This window comes from Lynx rufus, unplaced genomic scaffold (assembly GCF_022079265.1).
Source record: "Lynx rufus isolate CCGP_SWC_20201006 ecotype Redwood Valley unplaced genomic scaffold, mLynRuf1.p SCAF_2, whole genome shotgun sequence".
Classification (NCBI taxonomy): domain Eukaryota; kingdom Metazoa; phylum Chordata; class Mammalia; order Carnivora; family Felidae; genus Lynx; species Lynx rufus.
The window spans coordinates 101,749,370-101,773,353 of NW_025814834.1; the positions used below are offsets into that span (position 1 = coordinate 101,749,370).

Consider the following 23,984-nt stretch of genomic DNA (forward strand, 5'->3'; position numbering starts at 1 on the left):
CCATGAGACCGATGTTCACTCAGAGAGGTGCTCGAGGCAGAGCCGGCTGGGTTAGCAGGCAGAGCAGCACACGGCAACCACTCCCAGGGCAAAGAAAGGAAGCACAAGGCGACATACTCACGTCAAGGAGTCAGCTACCCTAAGTAGAAAACGCAGGACATAAATGAAGGTTAATACCCAAGGTCAACCAAGAAACTCACCAAGGAGAGTGCTTCTTTGTGAGTTTTTAAGTAAAAAAATGAGGACACAAGATAACTGGTTTTGTAAAACATTAGATTATTAAGAAGTGACAAAATACTTCTAAATTCTTCATCTTCCTGCTCAGGACAATTCCTCACAGGAAACCAAAACTATTATTCTAACCCTTCGAGTAAAACCACTGTAACCGTTCGATTCTTTAGCTTACCTAAAGATTGTAACAAATGGCAGGGGTATGACGGGTGGCCCACCCCCAGCCTCTGCAAATACCGCCAGCCCCCCAACTCTGAGGAGGGCAGAGACAGGGCACACAGTTACACGCAAATTTCCGGAGGGGCACTGCAAAGAAAAGGCCTCCACCACCATCGTCAGGAAGCTACCCACAGAAGCGTGGGAAAAAAGTCGCCGGTGATGGAAATCTCGGACCCAAACCGGTAAACTCAATCAGGTAAAAGCCAACCAAATTAATCTCAATGAGGCAATCCAAATCAGCTTTTCTTTTCAATGGTTTTATAAAATAGACACTTCAGATTGGGTCCCCTTCATTACCTGCCATATTCCAAAAGCGTAGCATGGACTCGAGATTCTTCATCCAGCAGCTCTCCTGCTCCCTGTTGGCGTCTGTATTTCCGACGGGGCTTGTAAACATCCTAAGGAGTGGGTGAGACAGAGGACTTACTGAGTGTGAGAGGGCCCTCCTCCTGAACTGGCCGCTGGGTGCATCCCGGCCGGTCAGGGAGGCTAGTCTTTCCCCATCGTGGCGAGCGTACCCCACTCCTGCAGGAGAGCCGGGGGCGCTCAGGGAGGCCACCCTCAAGGAGTCTGCTCCTTTGATGTGCACATAGGTAGCAAGTATTTCCACTCAATATATTGCCCCTCAACTTTGTTTTCACTTGGTGGGTTTCTTTTGTCCTATGCCATTTTAATACTTTATGTGGTCAAACGTAATCATTTTATATCTTACTTCTTATACCAGGGATTGTCAAAAAAAAAAAAAGTTCTTGTATGTTACTTGTATGGGTTATATTTAGCCTTTAAACTACTCAGAAGTCTTTTTCCTGAATGGAAAATTAAGAATGCCAACATCATCAGTTTAATAGTCTAGCCTTCCCCTGATCTGAATGGCATGCATATGTATACCATGTACCGGTGTTACCCTCTTCTACTCCTCCTGCTTTAGGAACCTTTATCCTGTCTCCACCGTTCTTTTGCAAATTTCCTGGCTATTCTTACACTTTTTCTCTTCCAAATGAATTCTAGTAACAACTTGTCAAGTTTGTAATAAAAAGCAGTTGAGTTTTGATCAGAATCACAACAAATCTACAGATTATTTTGGAAAGAACTGACATATTTATAATATTGAATCTTGCCTTGAGAAGCAAGGTTTATCTCTCTATTCAGATCTATTTTATTCCTTAACAAAATTTTCCAGAAACAAAACAAAACAAAAACGCAAATTTTCTAGTCACTGCGTATCCAGACCTTTTCACCACCCGAGCCACAAACCAGTTCAACAGTCACAGGTGTGTATGTTAACCCAGAATCCTTTAAACAAATTCCTCAAGTGGTCAAGGAGATTTCAATTCTTAGACTCAAAAATAGCAGAGGAGTAGATATAAACCCTTCAGCAATACATATCTTCTTTACAAACGTGTTGAGGTTTACCCTCAAAAAGTGTATAAAAAAATAAAATGCTCTATCAACTTTCACTGACTTGTACAAATGTGGAAGCAAACATAGATCTATTTTGTGTAGGACACATCCTGAAACTACACATATGTACATATATGCCTCCTAAGCAAAGTACGTGGTATGTAGTAGGTGCTCAATTAATGCAGGTCTTTACCCCCACCTGATTTAGCGTTTTGCCCCAGGTGAATTTCCTCCTTGACTGCCACGCTGGCAGCCAAATCATATCTTAAAATATGCTCAGGCCTCTGAACGCAAGCAGGTGAATGTTTATGCCAAGGAAGGTATTCCAGTCGTTTGTCCCTGGATTTTTTCTCCTCCACCACCAGACCTCATCATCACTATCCTCGACCTGGACATCACTAGGACAAGCATTACTAGCAGGATGCTCCACAGAGTGGCATTTTTATTCCAATTAGAGTCGTTCCTCCCTTGATATTTCTGGTTAACTTTAGTACTGTACTTTTTATTATGAGAAGTTTCAAACACACAGAGAAACATTCTTTTGTAAGACATACTATATAATCTTAACAGTTTTGTAAAAAAGGAACAGAATAGGGTCTGGGATGATGCTGGAGTGGTTTTCTTATAACTTGCTGCCAGAAATAATCCCTAGTTCGCTCCTGCTGTCGACATGAATAGGAAGCTATGAATAATGTAAAACAGATTTATGGGGAAATGCAAAATATAATGAACCCACATGACGTCAGTTACTGCCCATGATTTAATTCTCACTGAGCTCTACTATTATAGCAGTACTATATAATTGAGCTTAACTGCTATCTTCCTTAGTTACCACTGATAGAGTCAATGACCCAAGACAGGAAATTGGATTCTTCTAAAAAAAGGGCTGACTCCAAAACAATAGCATACCGAAACCAACAGCTACGAGGACCTTTTATTCTGCCAAACAGTGACAATGTTGGCCTTTGCATAATTATTCCTTCTACTTAAAAGCACCATGTCATATACCGCTCACCTTTGGCATTTCATAACTACACTAAGAGGTGGAGGCAAGGCAGGTGCCATTACCCTCACTTTCCTACTGAAGAAGCAGAGATTAGATAATTTGTCCAGGATCTCTGAGACAGTACTAGGTCCCCTGGCTGCTGGCCCCAGGAATTTTCCAGTGCACTGACTTGCTTCTGGTGGGCATTCCTGCCACCCTCCAGCCATCTCAAATGAGTCCTCTCATGACACCATCATACACCTGAGGCTGCCACACGGGTCATTAAGTGGTTTGCTTAAGTGACAACGACCTAAATTTCAGGGCAACTATAGAGAGCTATTGCTAAGTCACCCTTTAAAACAACAGGGAGTCAGGAACACTGATGTCTAGCGTGGTCTCTGCCACTAACTGGCTCTGTGACCTTGGGGGATTTCCTTCAATGGGCCTGTTTTCATATCTGCAAAATGAGGACTGAACTAATAGCTCTTGGACAGTCCCTTGTTCTCTGTGCTAAAGGACACATGAGCCGGGTTAAAATATTAAAGTGACTCTTTTGTAAAGCAGAGAACTCTTGTCCTGTGAGAGTCACATATTTCTACCTTACAGGTTTGGCTGTAAGTCACTGGGTGAAGTAACTCCCGAGTCATCTCCAAAAGGCCGGGAAGGGAAGTGGAAGAGCACAACGCCGGGGCAGTGTCTGGAGCAAAGGCCTGATCACTGCCCCCTCAGTTACGGCAGGTACCTCCTTTATGGAATACCGAGCAGGCAGCGAGACACCCCCACCAACGTCTATGGTCGACAGTTCCAGTGGGGGCCACACCCAGGCCAGTAGGAAGTGACATCTTCCTGTCTTGGGTCTATTGACCTGAACACATCATCTCAGGGCTCACCAGCCCAGACCAACTCTCACAGATACACCTCAGCCCAGGAGCCCCACAGACTAACTCTGGTTCTGCCTAACGGGGCTCCACAGAGGTCTCCACCATCAAGGGCAATGTCCTGAAAGATCCTGTAAGAAAAAGTTATTGTAACTGGGACAAATATTTTTTTTTCATTCTCATGTTAATAAAATAACAGACAGAACAAAACCCCTGGGTACTGGGTGAAGGAAATGGGAGACAAATGGATGGCGACCATTTCTGGAGAGAAACATGTCTGCAGGGAGGAAAGTTAGCTGGGGAGGTGGAGTCTTCTCCAGACTCTGTTCCTTTCCTATTCTCTTTCACTTGAGCTCTGCTCTGCTCCTTGAGGACCAGCACACATCCCACCTCAGGGCTCCTTGAATCAAACAATATAATTTGCTGGGTAAGACTAAGGTCACTGCACTAAATAAAGGAGCCAAACGCGGCTTCTGCATGTTGGTTCTTAGGTTCGTGTTCCTCACAGCAGGCCGAGACCGAATGGATCAGGAGTGTGCCAGTGCCAAACTGAAATTTTCACGCATCCCGTTCTTTTAAACACGGCCCAGATGAACAGATTTTTAGCCACTGACAGCCTATGTTGCATACTCCATAAAACTGCATTTGCTAACCACAGATTGGATAGGCCCTGGAACTGTAAAGACCCCAGATCACTGCTGCCCTTCAGAGATCTCTGATGCAGATATTCCCTGTGCCGGTGCTGAGTGACATCGCCAAGGCACACGGACAATCTCCAGGATCCCCCGGGGAGTTCCCTTGCTCCCTTCCCCTTCTAGATGCAGCCTTGGAGCCTAAAACTCTGGACAGTGGCTCGCTGTGAGGGACTGCCCTCTCCTACAAGCAAACCTGTCAAAGCATCGCTCAAATAAAGCTTATTTGTGCTGCTGCCCCCTGACGGTCATATCTTTTTCCTCGATGAGACCCCAAATTCCCTTAAACCCTTTCCTGGTGGAACATCACTGCTTTTACCTCTTCTCCTACGGTGTGGTCTGGCACAGAGTGAGTGAATACATGCATAAGCAAGGTTTTAGCCCTAACCCCATAACTTACCACCCGTCTGACTTGGGGCAAGTTACTTTAACCTATGTAATTTTTCATCTGTAAAAAAGGTATAAGTAGAGTTATTGGGAGGTTTAATTATTTAATAGTATCTGACACACAGTAAGGGCTAAGGTATACGTTTGAACCCTACGTATGAATATATATTAATAAAATGTACTAATACTGTTTTACGTATGTTGCCACATTTATACTGTACGTGCTGAATGGAAAGGCCTTCCTCACAGCATCTCCTGTGGTAGAACACAACACGTGGGAGTAGTTACTTCAAATGACATGGTCTCTTAGGTGATCCGATAAGTTCTGCAAAGCATTTTCTTTCAACTAGACTGGAAACTCTTGGAGTCTTCTCCCCCCACCCACCCCTGTTCCCTCTATTCTCAAACAAAATTCTAAACATTACCAAAAAATGTTCAGTGAATAGTAAACATTTCTTGGAACTTCAGGTAAAAATTCACAGTACTCTTTACTCAGGGTTAAGAGAGAGGGACAGACCTCACTGCACAGAGCAGGTACTTCAGGAATACGAAGGCTGACAGCACAGAAAAGGAGGAAGCAAGCCGCACATGAGCACAAGAAGTGAGACAAATGAGCGATTATGTTATGACACGACAAAGAGAAGGTGGTAAGGGGTAACCTGTCCTGGGTGGCAATAGTTTTGTTTTCTTATGTGCTTTGAAAATATTACCATCAGCAGGCCTTCTAGAAAGCAGCTAGTTAAAGGAGGAATGGAGAAGCCAAAAAGGAACACATCTCAAAGAGGAAAGCCAAAGAACTGGGAACAATCCCCAGGAAGAAGAACAACGAGGCCAAGACAAAGAGAGAGAACCACAAAGTGATGAGCTCAGAAATTCAAGTTCACAGCAGTCTTTCTGCCTGACAATCTGCCAAGAGGTACAATAGCCTTAGGCATAAACTTTGACCCAATTCCACTTCGTGAAATGTATCCTAGGTTAATAAAGATAAAAGAAAAAAATTAGCTATGAGAATGTCCTACATAATGGCCAAAAGAAAAAAAAAGATACAAACTAAGCTAGTTAGATCAGTACCACACAATGAATAATCTACAGCCAGTAAAAATGATGTGGAGGTATATTTACTGGCATGCAAACATATTCTTGAGCAAAATTATACATTCTTGAGCAAAAACCAAAACAGAACGTAAAATATAACGCCATTTTTAGAGAACTCTAATTCTCTCCATTGATATACATATTTTATATTTCCTACTTGGAATATAAGTCAGTAACTATCCCTGGCTGGTGATATCATGGTGACTTAGTCTTTGTATTTTTTCCCATTTCTTAATTTTCTGTTATTATTATGAAGGTACCAGCACAAAATATAAATAAGCTATTTTAAAACAAAAAATTATGCACAAAAAAATGGCTGGGCTACATAACCAAGGACAAATGCAAAAGATTTGGGCTACATAACCAAGGACAAATGCATCCTATAAGGATGGCTAAGGATAAAAATAAGCTAAACATTTTGAAAAATATTAAAATATATTTTAATAGTTATTTTTTTATTTTTTTAATGTTTATTTATTTTTGAGACAGAGAGAGACAGAGTGTGAGTAGGGAGGGGCCGAGAGAGAGGGAGACACAGAATCTGAAACAGGCTCCAGGCTCTGAGCTGTCAGCACAGAACCTGATGTGGGGCTTGAACCCAGGAACTGCGAAATCATGACCTGAGCCGAAGTCAGAAGATCAACCGACTGAGCCACCCAGGCCCTTTAATAGTTATTTTTTAAAAAGAGGTTATAGCTAAGTACGAATACGTCAAAGCCTGCTGGTTGAGGGAATATGGTATTATGTTAGTAGATGACGAAAGAAAACAACATGATAGTCTCCACTTGGCAGACATTCTCTAGCTGGACAAAGGCTCTTCTAGTGGAAAAGTCATAGTAAATGCCACCACAGGGGACTGAAGAGGTGATGGGAAAGCACCCAGCCAATCTGGATACATTTGAATCTTTGGGACTTAGATGAGTAATATCCCAGAGCCCTGAAATAAGTCAGGAACATTGCTGTAAAACTGGTGCCAAAAATATGTAGGAAGTCAGAGTCCAGGTGAAGAGAGGAAGCTGGAGAAGCACCATGCCTGTCGCGTTTGAGGAGTCAGATGTAAAATCAAAACGTGGCTGTCTCTTCCTATTTTGCAAATATGTATGGAATTTGTTAACTCTTTTGGCTTTGAATTTCTGATTTTTAAAATCAAATCAATGATAGGGGTGTCTGGGGGCTTGGTTGAGCAACTGACTTCGGCTCAGGTCATGATCTCATGGTTCGTGGGTTCGAGCCCCACATCGGGCTTAGCACTGACAGCGCAGAGCCTGCTTCAGATTCTCTCCCTCTTTCCCTGCTCCTCCCCTGCTCATGCTCTCTCTCTCTCTCTCAAAATTAAACATTAAAAATAACTTTTTTTAATGTTTATTTATTTTTGAGACAGAGAGAGACAGAGCGCGAGTGGGGGAGGGGCCGAGAGAGAGGGCGACACAGAATCTGAAACAGGCTCCAGGCTCTGAGCTGTCAGCACAGAGCCCGACGCAGGGCTCGAACCCACGAACCGTGAGATCATGACCTGAGCCAAAGTCGGACGCTTAACTGACTGAGCCACCCAGGCGCCCCAACATTAAAAATAATTTTAAAAATATAGAAATAATAATATGTAACTCCCTGACTGTTGGTGAGGAGTTAATGACACAATGCTTGTAAGATATCTAGTTAGGTGCCAAATACACAGAAGGCCCTCAATCAGTACAGGGTGGCTAGGGACATGTTTTATAAAAGGCTGGGTCCAGAAATTAGGCACCCATTGTCTGACCTTATTTGAATCCTTAATTTACTATTCACAATTCAAATTTGGGATTCCAGATTCGTCAATAAGGAGTAGGTAAGAAAAACTGAGGAGGCATGTGAAGGGCAGTGCCGGGAAAAAGGTGGGCAGGGAAGGAAACACGCGTCAGAACCCAAGACCTGCAAAGAGCCACACCCCTGGTGGTCTAGGAAAGACTTCATTCCCTTTGCGAAGGGAGACATTTCCCTTAGAGAGAGTGACAGTGAATGAAAAACAGCAAGCGGCTTCATTTCTTATGTGACTCACAAGGATAAGCCAGGGACAGACACTGCAGCCCTGGAGTCTCTTGTAAGCTTCTGGAACTCTCATTTCAAGGCAAGGAAGTGAAGAAGCACTTGCAGAAGTGGTGGGTGGAAGGGATGGAAGTTAACGGCAATGGAGCTCAGCTAAGAAACCTACGAAGACAGCTTCCAGAAGTGAGAGGTATTTCCAATAGACAGGCGAAGAAGCAAACCAACAAAACCCAAAGTTCAGCTCTGGCCATCCATCAAAATTCTTTATCATTCCTGCTACAAATGTATGGACAGTCAACTGAGGAACAAATTCACACATAAAAAAGGAAATAAACTGAGTATTATCAAAGAGACTTGCAAATTTTTTCCATTTTCCTTTATCTTGATATTATTTTGTAATTAGCTGCAAACAGCACTGTATCTAGAGGCCCACAGTTACAAGACTGGGTTTGCATCCTGGCTCCATCATCACCAATGTGACCTTGTGCAACTTGTAACCTATCTGTGCCTGAGCTTCCTCGCCTGTTAAAAACAAGAAAAAATACTACTACCTCAGAGGACTGTTGTCAGGACTGCGTAGGTTATATATAAATGCTTATAACAATGTCTGGGTACCATGTATTTGTCATTATCATTACCTCCTTCAATTCTATGCAGTCCTATTACCAAGCAGAAGACGATTTTCTTTAAAAATTCCACTACAAATGAGAGGAGGGGAGAATGTGTCCCCAGAGGCCTGAAATGTTTAGTGGGCATGATGATGACAGGCCCAACTTCGTGGGTAGGACGACAGACAGCTATGCTGGCCTTTCCTTCACGGTGATAAGGCCGAATGAAAACTGTACTGTTTCTCACTCTATACCCAGGGCTCAGAGTGAGATTTACATAAGAAGATATTCAATTAAGCATTTCGGAAATTTTACTTTTATTTACTGTTTTTGAATAAGTAACGCACAGACTTGGTATTAAATCCAGATAGTACAGGCTTTCCAAGGAGAAGAGCATTTCCCCTCCTCTCCTGCTCCTGGCTCCCCATTCCCTGTATGGGAGGTAATGCCATCACTTGGTTCTTGTACCTCTCCAGAAATGAAGCATAATATAAAACAAGAAAAAAACAACAGCATATCCAACAAATTGATTATTAGTTTTCATGACAAATGCAGTCAGGGGAATCTTTAATCGCCTACAAAACTCTACATTGGTAAGCTAAAAAAAAAAAAAAGCCCACAAAATTGTATTCAAAATAGGACTCCAATTCAGTATAAAAATGCACATTAAAAACATGGAAGAAATATGTCTAAGCTCCAAAAGAAGCTGCTTCTGTGTTGTGAGATTAAGGTTCTCTTCGTCTGTATCTAGCAACCTTTATTTAATTTATTTAATTTTTTTTTAATATTTATTTATTTTTGAGACAGACAGAGACAGAGCTTGAGCAGGGGAGGGGCAGAGAGAGAGGGAGACACAGAATCCGAAGCAGGCTCCAGGCTCTGAGCTGTCAGCACAGAGCCCAATGTGGGGCTCGAACCCACAGACCATGAGATCATGACCCAAGCCAAAGTCAGACGCCCAACTGACTGAGCCACCCAGGCGCCCCTCTATCAACCTTTAAAAAAAAAAAAAACAAAAAAACTTTGAAGGATGTTCTAAACTGAATGACTATTTCATAACCAGGAAAAAATTTACTCTGATATCATATCATATCCTCTTATTATTATTATTTAATACTGCCACTGAAACCAGAAATAGTACCTGGCTTTAGTGTATAACTATCTTGATGGTATTCTACTCCTTCCATTTCCAAAATAGAATTGTGAAAAAGATACAAATTACAACTATAAAGTGACAAAGACTTTCTTTTTTCTTTTTTTTTTAAAGTTTATTTTTGGGAGAGACAGAGACAGCGCAAGTGGGGGAGAGGCAGAGAGAGAGAGAGAGAGAGAATCCAAGCAGGCTCCATGCCATCAGTGCAGAGCCTGATCCGGGGCTTGAACTCACGAAGCTGTGAGATCATGACCTGAGCTGATACCAAGAGCCAGACGTTTAACCAACTGGACCACCCAGGTGCCCCAAGGCTTTCTTGTTTTAAAGGAGCACTTCATGTCACCAAATGATTGTTACTCTTTTTAGAGCGATCACCTTGGAAGACCACACATTTACTCTTAAAGACTCTTAAAGTAGAAAAAATAAGTAAAAAAACGCTACACGTTATTTTTGGAAGAAAGCAAACAAACCCCCAGGCATTGTGGCTTCATTCCCAGCAGCTCAGGTAGGAAGGCTGGGGCTGGGGTGGGGTGGTGGCACTGATGAGGTTCTACAGGGCTCTGGCCCAGAATATTCTGAAAAGCTCTTCTCAGCCCTTGCAAGCAGAGATCCCATGGTTCTCTGGGCATGGAAGCGCAGAGTGGGCATGCGAGTGCAGATCCCACGGTTAAGATACAATGTGTGTGTTGACCAAGGATATCCCCGTGTGTCCCACACAAAGCTCAGGAGTAGCTCCTCTCCAAAGCCATCACGGGGTGCTAATCTCAATTTGCCACCTCCAGCTCATCATCTACTCTTTGGAGCTATTCAAAGTTTACACCTGCCACTGGCACAAGTAAGGAAAGGCTTTGGATCTGGAAAGTTTCTCCCGTAAAACTGGAAGTAAGGAGGACACAGGACGTGGTTGTGGCATTTTCTACCCATGAATGCTGGCATCCAGATATGGGCATGGGGGCAGGCAGGGCTTCCTTCACACTCACACCTGAGGTCCAATCCTAGGCAATCCCAGGAAGACCTTGGCAAGGGTTTTGGGATTTGAATCACAGAGCTATTGGGAGGCCATGAACCTGTCCTTCCCTCATAGAAGAATACAGGCAGGGGAACTTACTGAAAGGTCAACAACTGTCTTGATGGCCTTTTCTTTTCTTTTTACAAAGTCGTCATCCTGTAAGACAAAACACAGCGATTAAACAAATCCTGTGTGAAGACTGGAACTCAACTGGACTTTTCAGAACCCTGTCTTACAAACTGACTTCTCGTCACAGCTTTGCCTGCAGACGCCTCTATCGTCTAACAGACTGGAATATATTCTGCGTGGGAAGAAGCTAGGGCCTCTGCAGGTGGCTGTGAAACAGAGCCCCACAGCCGGTGACAGTGAGGGGGCCCACAGAGTGTGCTGGTGAAGAGAACCACTCTCACCCAAATCCTTACGAGCTCTGAAACCCTGGCAAGCTGCCTCGCCTCTAAGCCTCAGCTTCACCATGTGTAAATGGGGCCGCCTATGCCAGGGCGGCTGTGAAGACTAAAGAGGGGTAGGCATGCAAGGGGCTGGGAATTCATGCAGTAGACATTCAATAGTTACCAGTTATTACTACTGTGGTGGTGCTGGTGGCTGCTATTAAACTATTATGATAGGAACGCCCTTGGCAATGACCTAGGTGATCTCTCAAAAAGCTTTATATGGCTATAAAAAAATACTCATTCTTATAATTTAATAAACATTCTGAATCAAGTATCAAAGTTGAGAGAAAGAAACAAAACCACAGGGCTTTACACTCAGTGCCTGCTTAAAGAGGCAGTTCTTATGAAGCAGGAGGCCCCCTTTCAAAGCTGACCCGGTAGGGGCAGAGATGCCACATGGAGGGGTGGGGAGACTGAGCTTCCCCTGCTCCTTCCCAGGGAGCCTCTGAGCTGGTGCACTGTTCTCAGTTGGACAAGAGAAGGAGAATACTGACCTCGGGGAGACTGTAGGTTTTTTGGAACTGGGAAATGGAGTAGGAGCGGATGTAGTCACCCATTTCTTCCTTTGTTTCTATAGCTCGCTTCACCAGCCACTGGGAAAGAGAGGTAGGACATGTGAGGACAGGGGTGAAACACCACTGCGGTCGAGGCCAACTCAGAGACGGTACGATTCATCAACCCAAATCACCACACCTGAACTGACTAGGTGACGACAAACTACCCACGTACACATGCTGTCCCATGTGAAAAGCAGCCGGCCGGGCGTCTGAGAGGCTAAGAGCCAAGGGCATCTGGAGCAGAGTGGCCGTGTAGGAGCTCTAAAGCCTCACTTCAGATCCTCAGTTTCGCTCTGTGCAAAGTCGAGGTGAGAGTATCAGTTTCTTTCACCTCACAGAGCTACCGGGGGAGCAAAGGAAATCACAAGGACCAGAATACTTTGCGACTAAAGCACAGCAAAAATATAGTTATTCCCCACAACCCCCCGGTTCCAGTGGCAGATCTTAACATAACTCTCCCTGTGCTGCCTGTACCACAGACCAGGGAAAGGGAAGAGAGCCTCAGAGAACATCTAGTACAACCCCCTCTTTCATCGATGGAAAAATCCCTCAAATACTCGCATTTGAGTACAGGTTTGCCGAATACCCGGCCCTAGACTTCAGGTGAGTGAGGCAGTCACAGCATTTGCTCTCTTAAACCACACATAATATGGCAACTGGCACTGGCCATGTTGTACTGAACCTGAAGTTCAGAGCCACTACAGAATCTGTCTGTTCTTGTTCCACAGGTAGCAAGCACAAAGCTGTCACAACTCACAGGCTCTTCCACACGGGAAGACCGGACAGAATGTAAAATACGAAAACAGCCTTTGCTTCTCTTCCCTGGCTCTTCATTCAGTCCCTATATGACTGAAGAACATTATGGAGGGAGGATGCCATCTGTCAGTCACCGTTCTCTTTCCAGAAAGAGCTACTACATCCCCAAAGCAGCTTGTGGACAGTAGTAGTATTTCTTCTGGAGCACAGCACACTTGGCAAGGTTTAGCTACTTAGGACAGCAGACGCATGGCATATGGGCTGGTGCTCCTGCAGGGATAGGCAGAATGCTTGCTCACAGAGGGCAGCCAGCTCGAGGAAAGGACGTATTTAGGAAGTACTTGCCCAAGATAGGAGTGGCTGCAAATAACTCTGGGGGATATTCTTTTGTTGTTAGTATCTTCCATTTATTTCCATCACTCCACTCCACCCCACCTCCAAACAACAGCCTCAGGCACTGACTAAAACCCAGAAGCAGGGGCAGAAGCTCACACAGCCTTCAGAGCTTCTCCAGACCCTCTCCCGCACCCCCACCCAGCACCATGGCCCAGGACAACTACGGAGGCTGACTCCTTGCTCAACTCAGTTTCTCTCTACTTCCCTTTGGATGGGAAGATCCAGTTTCTGGACTTTCAAAGTCGTCTCTTTCTCAGATGCTCCTCCATACATTAGATCTACACTGAGCTGTTAATTTGGCTGGATCCTAGCAAGTGTGATCAGATAAGGAACGTAAGAGAGTCTTAGGATTCAGAGAATTGATCGCTGTAGTGGACTTCCTAGAGTGAAGGGCTGTGGAGGGAACCTCTTGGACAGCCAAGCTCTGCCCCAAGTCCCTAGCATTTGAGAAAAATACCTACCCTCACAGGATTCACATGTCTGGCCTGGGAGAAGAAGATGTGACCTAGAAGTACTGGGGCCTGAAGTCAGATCCCTTCTTCTCTAGGCTGGCATTCAATGCGTTACTACTAAACAGCGCAAACCTGGAGGTGAGCCTCAAGAATCACACAAGACAGGGGCGCCTGGGTGGCGCAGTCGGTTGAGCGTCCGACTTCAGCCAGGTCACGATCTCGCGCTCCGTGAGTTCGAGCCCCGCGTCGGGCTCTGGGCTGATGGCTCGGAGCCTGGAGCCTGTTTCCAATTCTGTGTCTCCCTCTCTCTCTGCCCCTCCCCCGTTCATGCTGTCTGTCTCTGTCCCAAAAATAAAAAATAAAAAACGTTGAAAAAAAAAAATTAAAAAAAAAAAAAATCACACAAGACAACTAACTTGACGACTGCTCTTTCACCGGTCTCCGGCAAAACAGGCACAAACTACAAGCTGTGGTTACTTTTTCATAATACTTTCATGTATTTAAGGGACTGTCCATTCAAAGGACTGTCCTTTATTCCAAGACTGGGGGTTAAAACGCCTTTCTTTTAGGAAATGATAAAGCAAGATAGTTGTCACTTAAAAAAATGGCTTTTTTATTAAAGTATAAATGATATACATTATATTAGTTTCAGGTGTACAACATAGTGACTCAGCAATTCTGTACACTACTCAGTGCTCACCACAGTAAGTACAGCCACCCTCTGTCACCACGCAATGTTATTACAATGGTATCGACTGTATTCCCACTGCTGTACTTTTCATGTCCGTGACTATTTTGTAACTGGAAGTCTTTACCTCTTTATCCCCTTCACTTATTCTGCCCATCCCCCACCCACTTCCCCTTTGGCAACCACCGGTTTGTTCTCTGTATTTAAGAGTCTGTTTGGTTTGACAGTTGTTACTTTGAAAGATGTTCTTGCTCGACAAATTACAGGTGACAACCATAGGCCAACTTCCATGTGTGCTTTAATTAAGAAATCTGGTAACCACTAACCTAGGTTCTCACATCCAGAGAGGAAGCCTTTCAGCATTCCACGTACAACAGGGAACATTCAGATGCTCAAAATGCCTAAGCTAGCGAAAGAAGATCACTTCCCTTTCATTGCCTTTTCCTCTCTGGATCAGATTTGTTGCTCTCAGAGTTCTAGCATAGGGCTGAGTAAGGCCTAATCACTAGAGATTTCGGCTTTGGGGGGAAAGGCAACAACTTCACATTATGGTGGTAGTGGAAGTTTCAGTAATACCCAACACAGGGTCGCTAGCTCCTGTTTTCACAAAAGGAATCAGGTATCATCCTCCTGCGTCAGAAAGTCTAATGAACCTACAGGTCAAATTCTGAGTTAAAGTTTTAACTTCCAATTCACAAATTTCATGGTATTTGATTGAAAGTCTAGTTTGGGGAAAGCCCCCAATAACAGTAACAAAAATAGAAACAACTATATGATACTTACAAAGCACTTACTAAGATGTGCTGGTCCTTCAGCTAAGTGCTTTATACATACTGAAGTACTTAATTCTCATCCTATCAGGTAAGTACTATTATTGCTTCTATTTAACAGATGAGAAGTTAAGTCATTTGCCCAAGGTCACACAGCTAAGTGGCAGAGGCAAGATTTGAACCCAGGAAGTCACTGGAGACCATGCTCTCAACGCCTGTACTATTATAATCTTTTTTTTAGTTTTTTAATGTTCATTTACTTATGAGAGAGACAGAACACAAGCGGGGAAGGGGCAGAGAGAGAGGGAGACAGAATCCAAAGCAGGCTGCAGGCTCCAGGTTCTGAGCTGTCAGCACAGAGCCCGATGCAGGGCTCGAACCCACCAACTGTGAGATCACTGACCTGAGCTGATATCAGATGCTTAGCTGACTGAGCCACCCAGGTGCCCCCATACTGTTATAGTCTTAACACAGGCTTAGAAGACTTCTGAATCAAGGACCGCATGAATGGCAGAGTGGGAAAGCACAAGGTTTAGTGACAAGGAGTTTAGACTGGAATCCTGCTTGACAGCTCACCAGTTCTCTGCCCTTAGGTAAATCAGTTACTCGCTCTGAGTCTTACTTTCCTCAGACATAAGACTGGGATTATAATAGATGCTTCCAACAACTCTATCAGGATCATTTGCAAAGCGCTGTTCACACAGCAGGCCCTTTCCTTTGCTCCTCCTCTTCTCGAAGTGCCTGAAGGGGACGGTGAGACACAAGACTGCAAGAATATAGGGGGCTGTACAGCATATGCCACTTACTCACAGAAGCTTGGGAAATAGCCACGGTGGAAATTAGCCTCCCATTAGACACCTAGTCACCAAATAAAGACTAATTGCCTACACAGTCCCAGACATTCCACCAGGTGCTGAAAACACAACAGTGAGCAGGACGGCCATGGCACCTGCCCCCAAGAAGCTTAGTCTGACAGGAGGGACAGAAATAACCAGACAGATATACATGGTTACAAACAATAGTAAGGAAGGATTCCTACAAAGGAAAGGAATATGGCCGGTATGAATGGATACAGCAAAGGAACCTGTTCTAGATTAGGGGCTCATGGGAAGCTTTCTTGAGGAGGTTGGGTGGAACTGAGATCAGAAAGATGAATATGAATTAAGCAGGTAGGGAGAGAAAGGTAAGAGCTTTCCAGCTTGAGGGAAAGGCCTTGTGACAGGAGGAAGCACAAGATGGATGAGGAAATCTGAAAGTCAGAGAAGCTAGAACAGAAAGAATAAAGAAAAGCAAGGAATAAAGTTAGGCTGCATAAGTGGGACAGGACCAGAACATGGAGGGCTCTGGAGTTCTACCTTTACCAAAAGGACAATGAAAAGCAATTAATGGGAACATTCAAAGGTCACAACAGGTGACAGTGTGAACCTAGGGAAGAACACTGGCCAACTTCTGAGGATGACGTCAGGAAGTCCCATCATGTCTTGCTCCACCAACTCCACGCCACACCCGTTAAATCCAGGATCTAGGCCAGATGGCCCAAGAGCCAGACCCGTTATAGGAATTCTGCTGTTCAGAGGACAAGAAACCACACAGAGGCTCTCACCTGAACAACAGGAAATATGTGAATAAAATCCATGCCCTGGATCTGGTGGGGCTCCAGCTGGTGTGGACACTTCATCCTTGGCAGGACTGAGACGATTTTTTCTGATAGTGCTCTGTTTGGAAAAAACAACAGCAAAGAGTGAGAACACACTAAGTGGCTCTTAAGACATCTCTCAAGTCTGGGCAGTATTCCAGAAGAATCTGGGGCTTCTCAACGCCAGACCGTGACCAAGCTTCTCCCGACTGACTGCAAAATGAGAAAAATAGGCACAATTCAGATGTGTCTGTGTGCATGCGCCTAAGGCCACAAAACGGCTTTCTTTCTTTATTCTACGGTTTTGTTCTTCCCACGTTTTTTATATTAAAACATATCGTTTACTTACGACATTATGGTGATGTTTGAGGTAATAATTATTATTTTTTAACATACTTACATTGTAAAATACAAAGTTATCAGTGCCCCAAGTTCTTTTACATTTCATTTTACTGACCTACTTTTTCCAAAAATCTGGGAACCACTAGGTTACACATTAAAAAAATTGTTCTCTCTCTCCTTCTCCCCCGTGCGCATGCGTGTTCTCTCTCTCTCTCTCTCTCTCTCTCTCTCAAAAAAAAAAAAAAATTGTTCTAAATATCATTCAGGAAACAAATAATTACCAGACCCTGTGCTGGGTGCCTATAATAGTAAGACAAAACATGGGGCCTGACGCTAAAACAAAAAATTTAGAGTTCTCCACTCTGGTATAAAAGTATTTTTAAAATAAAAAATAGCCTTTAAATTTTTTTTTTTTTTTTTTTACTACTTTCAAATTAATCCTAGATTTGGAGGAACCACGTCCTTGTTCTTTTTTTCCAGAGAGGAGAACGATTCTGCTTCTCATCAAGAGCATTCTGAACGCTCTCCAACACCTTGCTTCAGTCCTGTGAAACGTCCAGGAATAAGGGGAAGAATGGGGCTTCCCGAGGCCCGAGAGCATTCTTGTAGCCCAGTCAGGAGGCAAGCATCCTCCGCCTGCTGCGAGTTTCCACAGCTCCTGCCCAGGCCTGGGTGGGACAGTTTTAAGGCAGGCACGACAGCAGGGTCTGTGTACAAGTCCACCCCACCACAGACGTAAGCCTCCTTCTCTACTTGGCTGGTATTTGATCTCCAACTGTCTGCTTCCTGTTTCTTACACTTCAATTGGATTTGGTTCAAGAGGGGAGAGCAGAGGTTACCAAGTGGGTCTGCCTTGAGAAAACAGTCACCAGGCTTGACCTTGTGGGGCCATATGGAGAAATGGGGGCTTCTGGCTCAGCTTACGTGGATAGGTTAGGTTATAGTCCTATTCTAAAACCCTTAAAAAAAATCTTGGCCCCTTACAGCAGCTACTGTGGCCTTGTCTGCAAGTGAGAACTATTTTCTGATAGATGAAAGCCCTAGTGAACAAGGTCCCCAGTTCTTACTAGACGCTTCAAATTCAGCAAGTGGGTCTACTCATGGTGTTCCTTGTTCAAAGAAATCTTGTATGCTTTTATCTCTCTGCAGTCCCATAATCCTTCCCAAGAGACAGACACCCTTAAGACTGACATCTAACAAAGGCCTGGGTCAGAGCAATTATTGTCTTACCTATGCTGCCCTTAGTAGGTTTTATCCTCTTGGTCTTGGTAGGAACTAAGTGAAATCCAGGGAGAAAAGCTAAATGGCTTCCCAGGGAGTGGTCCCTGGAGAACACACTACAAAACTTTGTTCATTCCCAGGAAGAAGCTTTACAAGGTGGCACCAATGTTAGAACTACTGAGGAAATATGGATCATAATATCAATGTCAAGTCTGATAGGTTTAAGAGACAAAAATATGGAGAGGAGAAGACTGATACCCTACTGCACATATTTACAAAAGGAGGGAACATCTACCTCCCAGGAGGGAGGCCTCTGGGAGAACATTTTCACCCCTAACAGAGTGGGCACGTGTGTGACTCATCCAAAAGGTCTGAGACATGGAAGGAAAATGTCACATGCCTCTCAGTCACTACTGCAGTCCCTCCTTTCTGAGCAGCCTGTCTTCAGGATACACGTGTCTTTTTTGTCACGAGGTATGTGGCTGTCCCAGTGGGGAACCCTATGGTTGTCCAGTTGTTTCTGGGGCTCAAATGGGATAGTTTGGTAGGCAAGTATTAATGAACCCATTTGGCAGCATATCTAAGGCTCTCTCTATAATACAGTTTATCTTTTATTTTAATCTCCATCAGACTCTCATGCCTTTCTTCATTTGCTTGAAACTTGTGAGGGGAAGACTCTGGTGCTTAATTGACACTGCTCCCTAAACTCCAAGCTTAGCAAATACAGATGATCCTCACTTGGCATCCTCATTTAGGGCAAGTCTTAACTGTTGATATCCATGGGGCCTTTCCTCTCAGTCACATTCTGGTTCAGCGGGAGGAAAGCTCCCCCTAGTGGCTACAGATCTGAGTCTGCATAGGGTTACTGGTCCGTAACAACCAGTCAGTAGCTTGAAAACAAGAGGCTGAGACCCCCAGTACCATCTAGCTCAAACTTCTACCTTCAGACCAAGTTGTGTCTGGCCACTGCTCAGAGACTGCCTCCTTTCCCAGTTCATAAAGGCCCTGAGGGAAGGATGCTGTGGGTCATCTCAGGGTTTACAAGCCTCTTAACCCTCCTCCCAGAAATCACTGCCAAGACTGAGGTCTCACTCAACAGCATACGGAAGCAACTGGAGGCAGAACCACTGCTGGGCCAAGGGAGGGATGTGCGGGACATACAGGCAGCCTGGGGTAGGGGACAAAAATCAGGAGGACTTCTTGAAACCCACCAGCCCCTCTCTCTTTTTCCCTGGAGGTCAGGGTAGACCCTCTGACTTTCTGAAAATCTGGGTAAGTGACCACTGCAGAGGTCCCCCGTGAGGTTTCTTAGTCTAAGATTTTAACAATGCCCACTTGCCACTACAGGTGATTGGTTTGATTCCTGCGGTTTTTAAGAGTGTTCAGTACACGGTTTCCTCTTCCACTGCCAACAGTTTGAAAGAGAGTGAATTAACCAGGGTCTAAACTCCAGCTCCATCACCTGCTCTGGGACTTTTGGCAAGTCATTTGGTCCCTCTTGTCCAATACTCCCATCATACACGAGGAATAATGCCTGTCCTATTTACTCAAACTTGTTGCGATGTTTAGGTAGTCATAGGCAAGTACAAGTGCTCTGCACACAGGCGCCTCCTACTCGTGTGTTGTTGAAATGAACTCAATTATAAGCCTGAAATCTCATTTATGGACCTCTGAGCATAGGAATCTGCAGTCATGGGGCTTTACGACAGGCTAGGAGGGTAGAAGGAGGATGTAGACAGAGGGTAGAAGCTCATGAAACCCTCAAGAAAAAGGGATCAACAAGAAGAAAAAGGCCCCAATTGGGCATGTACAGAAAACAGCCTGAAAGATAATCATGCCCTCCTCAGACAGTGCTACCTGGCCACCCACCACACAGTTTCAGCTGGGACATACTGAAACACTGCAAACATAAGCCAGTTTTAGTCTAAATTGCACCTAACCAAGAAACTCTGTGGAGAGGAACCTCAAACACAGAACACATTCCAAAACCAAACAGAAGAGATGTTTGAATAATTCGGTGCCCTGTGGCTATGGCATTTCCCTTACAGGTAAGAGAGACCCCACCCTCTGATGCATTGCTAGGAGTCTGCTGAGTCTTCAGTCATGCAAACCCCCGGCCCCGGTTTCACCTACAATTACAGTTCATGGCTCTGCACTTAAAAAGCTACACATCAAGTGTTTACCAGAGAACATAATACTGTACATCCTCAGCCCCTTATCCAAACCCTTTGGGGCCATAGGTGTTTCAGAATTCAGAACTTTTTAAATGTTTGCACTTTAGTGGACATAAGAGGCATATACTACATATTATGTAGGCCCAAGTGAAATCTAGAGCAAACTGTACACTTGAAGAAATTATTATTTCTGCAGCAAAACTTATGAAAATTCCTGTAAGTGGGATCAATAAAGACTAAAAATAGTCTTAAGTAGGTTCAGGTCATGTTTTGTTTCCAAATGAGTTTTGTATCCACACTTAGAAAGAACAGACCTGTTTTCAGTGGTTTTTTTTAGATTCGAGAAACATGGACAAGGGATTAAGAATCCATATAAAACCCACCATGCTCCAATATCTCCTAAGAGCACTGCCAGTGACAGGAAAGTATCATAATTCCCAAGGACACCAAGGTGAAAAGGGGCTAAGAACCACTGTAAAACTCTAAGGGAATTTGCAAAGAAGGGATACACAGAATCTAGGAGATGGTAAAAGTGGTGCAGAAAGAATGCAGCTGAAATCGAAAGAATGCAAAAGACATCCCAGCATAGCAGGGGTGCCACAGGCATAAAAAGCAATCACTCATACTGGAACAGAAAGAGGCCTCAATCAAGAGTGTCCTCAAGAAGATAGTAAATTTATGTTAGTAAACAGCTAAAGGATCTGGGTGAGCTTAGCTACAGGTAAAGCTATGTGCTTCTTGGTCAAAAAGGAAAAAAAAGGCAATCAGAAACTCAAGAAAAGTAAGCTGTATACAGACAAGGCAAATTACAAAGTGCCTGATGTTCAGTGACTTTTCATAGAGACCACTCCACTGGCTCAGGCCAAACACCTGAGAATCATTCTTGAGCCCCTCTTTCTCACACACAAATCCAATCTGTCATGACATCCGGTTGATTCTACCTCCAAAATAGATGAAGAATCCCATCAACTGCTAGCCACCCGTCATGGCCACCATCCTTCTGTGAGCATGGCTACAGTGTGCTAAAGAATCTCCCTGCTGCCAACTTCACCCCTTTGATCAGTAATCAGAGAGTTCCTTCTAAAACCGATTATGAACAGAACAGATTATGTTCCTCATCTGCTCAAAACCCTTCAAGAATTTCCATCTCAGAGTAAACTCAAAGTCTTTATTCTGACCTACAAAGCTCTACCCGATCTGGCCCCCCTAACTTGTCTGCACCTCTGCTATTGCCCTTTTCCCCCACCTCACTGCACGCTTCTGTTTGGAGCCTTCACGCTCGCGGTCCCCTTTGCTTGGAACCCTCTTCTCTCAAGTCTTAGCTCCCATATTCCCTTGTCAATGAGGCCACACTGACTTAAAGTTACAACTGCCTCCAAACCATGTCCCTCTTCATATACCTTTTCAGCTTTCATTTTTTTCAGAGTGCATATTACTTCCATAAATAACTCAATTTTTTATTAAATTAGTTGTTTATTGTCTATCTTCCCCCAAAAGACTCTAAGCTCTGTGAGGGAATGATATTTTTCATGAATATATCCAAAGTACCCAGAACAATGCCTGACCCATAATATGGACTCAATAAATATTTGGTGAGTCAATGAATAAATGAAGATATTCCTCTTGACTGTAATATTTTGAATATTTCCCATCAAACGGCACCATTATGGTCGAGGAGATCACATTTCCTTTTCTTTGACACCATCACAACTCTTAGTTCTTATTGTAAACACTCTTTATAAATTTACTTTTACAATTTACCTGTAGATAAAGCATGGACAATTTAATTGCTATTATTACTGAACAGATTGTAAATATTATGCCCTGAACATTGTAAAAGTGATGATATGATGGTAGATGGAGGCTGAAAGGAAGAAGGAAAAACAGATACCAAAATGTTTACCCTAAGTAGCTAGGAACCAGGAGAAACTATCTTATATTAATGAGTCAAGAAACAGAAGCTTATGTAGATTACAGCTATACAAGTGACCACAGGACAACAGATAATAATCATAAGACTGGATAATGGGAGACAAAGGGGATATGGTGAGTAGTATAGTGAGCTAAATTCCTCCTCTTATTAGACTTGAATGAAACATAAATAGTTGGAGATGCACAAGTGACCTCTCTGAAAAATCTAAAACCTAAATAGGCAAAGATGATCCTCTCCAGGGAATAAAACCAGGGTATACAATGGGAACAGGGAGAGACATCAGCTGTATTTTTGTGCTCTTTGGCAGTATCTGAATTTTTTTTTTAATTTTAATTTTTTACTTCATGGATGTAGCACCTATACAAGAAAAACAAACAAACAAAGATGCAGGAATAAAAATCTACCCCTGGAGTTAGCCTGACCAGCAGAGAGCAGAGCCACATGCCTAGACTCTATCACACTGTCCCCAGTGAAGGACTTTTCCCGATAGGTCACTGGATGCGATGTCACAGTCCCAGAATGACAGATGCTGGAGATGTAGAGCTCTGCTATTCATGGCTGAGCACTGATGAGCACAGTGTCACAGAGAACAATACGTCCTCTTTAATGAGGAGCCAAAAGATGTCCTTTGGTCTTATTATTAAGAATTTCGGTGATTCTGTGGGACCGATTTTTCTTCTGTGTGGAAACAGAATTGGGTAATTCATCATGTTTTTCTCTTTTTTGTTGGCTGCCAGAAAGCTTAGAGCCAAATCTGTGGCCCACCCTTAGAAAAACAAGGCATTTTGTGGCCTATGACAAATGTTGTAGCCTTATCCCCAACTCCCATTTCTTTTTCCTTTTGCTTCGCTTCCCCTTTTCTCTATCACTGCTTCATATGCATATTTGTAAACTAGCTTTAATCCATTTGGAATAGTTTTTTCCTGGAGGAGGATAAGGCTTCAGAAAAATGATGAAATAAGCCACAAATACACACAGATCTGAAATCACAAATCCCTCTCCTGACAAATAAGGGAACTGTGACTTGCCCAAGGTCACACAGCTGCCCATTGGCAGGGCTGGGCAGAACTGCGGATCCCAAGTGGTCTAATGAAATCACCAAGCCCCTAGTGAGCTATGGAAGACTGGGTGGGACACTCAGGTGAAATCTCTAGCAAGGAGTCCATGCTGCCTCCTCGATGGCAGGCATGATCACAGAGGCAATGGGGAAGAGCGGGGGCGGGGGGGGGGGGGGGGAAGATTCTCTTCCTCACTCTATTCAATATTCAACTTCAATTTAATACATTCGTCCCAGCTGCCCCTGGAAAGAGATTAAACTAAGAAGTAACTGGAAACTATTAGAGAGTATTAGAAAAAGGATTAGAGTTGCTGAACATCAGTAATCATCAGAGAAATGCAAATCGAAAGAAGGGCTATCATCAAAAAGATAAAAGATAACTAATATTGGCAAAGCTATGGAGAAAAGGGAATCTGGTGCACTGCTGGTGAGATTGTAAATTGGTACAGCCACTGTGGAAAACAGTATGAAGCTTCCTCAAAAAATTAAAAATTAAAAAATTTTAAATCAGAACTACCATATGATCCAGCAATTTCATTTCTGGGTATTAATCAGAAGGAAATGAAATCAGTACCTCAAAGAGGGTATCTGAACCCCCATCTTCACTGCAGCATTACTCACAATAACCAAGATACGGAAATAATCTAAGTGTCCATCCTTGGATAAATAAGATGTGGTGTACATGTAAACACACACACACACACACACACACCCAGGAATATTATTCAGGCATAAAAGAAAAGAGGAAATCCTATAATTTGCAGCACCATGGATGGACCTTGAGGATAAGATTTATGCTAAGTGAAATAAATCAGAGAAAAACAAATGCTGTGTTATTTCACTTGTAAGCAGAGTCCAAAACAACTGAAT

General features: G+C 43.7%; 1 protein-coding gene across 1 annotated transcript in view; it reads right to left on the reverse strand.

The window, feature by feature from the left end:
- Window positions 1–23,984, reverse strand: part of CCDC93 (coiled-coil domain containing 93) — a 92,928-nt gene that overhangs the window by 61,785 nt on the left and 7,159 nt on the right. Inside the window, exons 4-7 of the mRNA XM_047082888.1 lie at window positions 16,355–16,466; window positions 11,627–11,725; window positions 10,780–10,836; window positions 748–848 (exon numbers count right to left, since the gene is read on the reverse strand). Of these exons, the coding sequence (XP_046938844.1) occupies window positions 748–848; window positions 10,780–10,836; window positions 11,627–11,725; window positions 16,355–16,466 (369 nt within the window). The remainder of the gene's footprint in view (window positions 1–747; window positions 849–10,779; window positions 10,837–11,626; window positions 11,726–16,354; window positions 16,467–23,984) is intronic.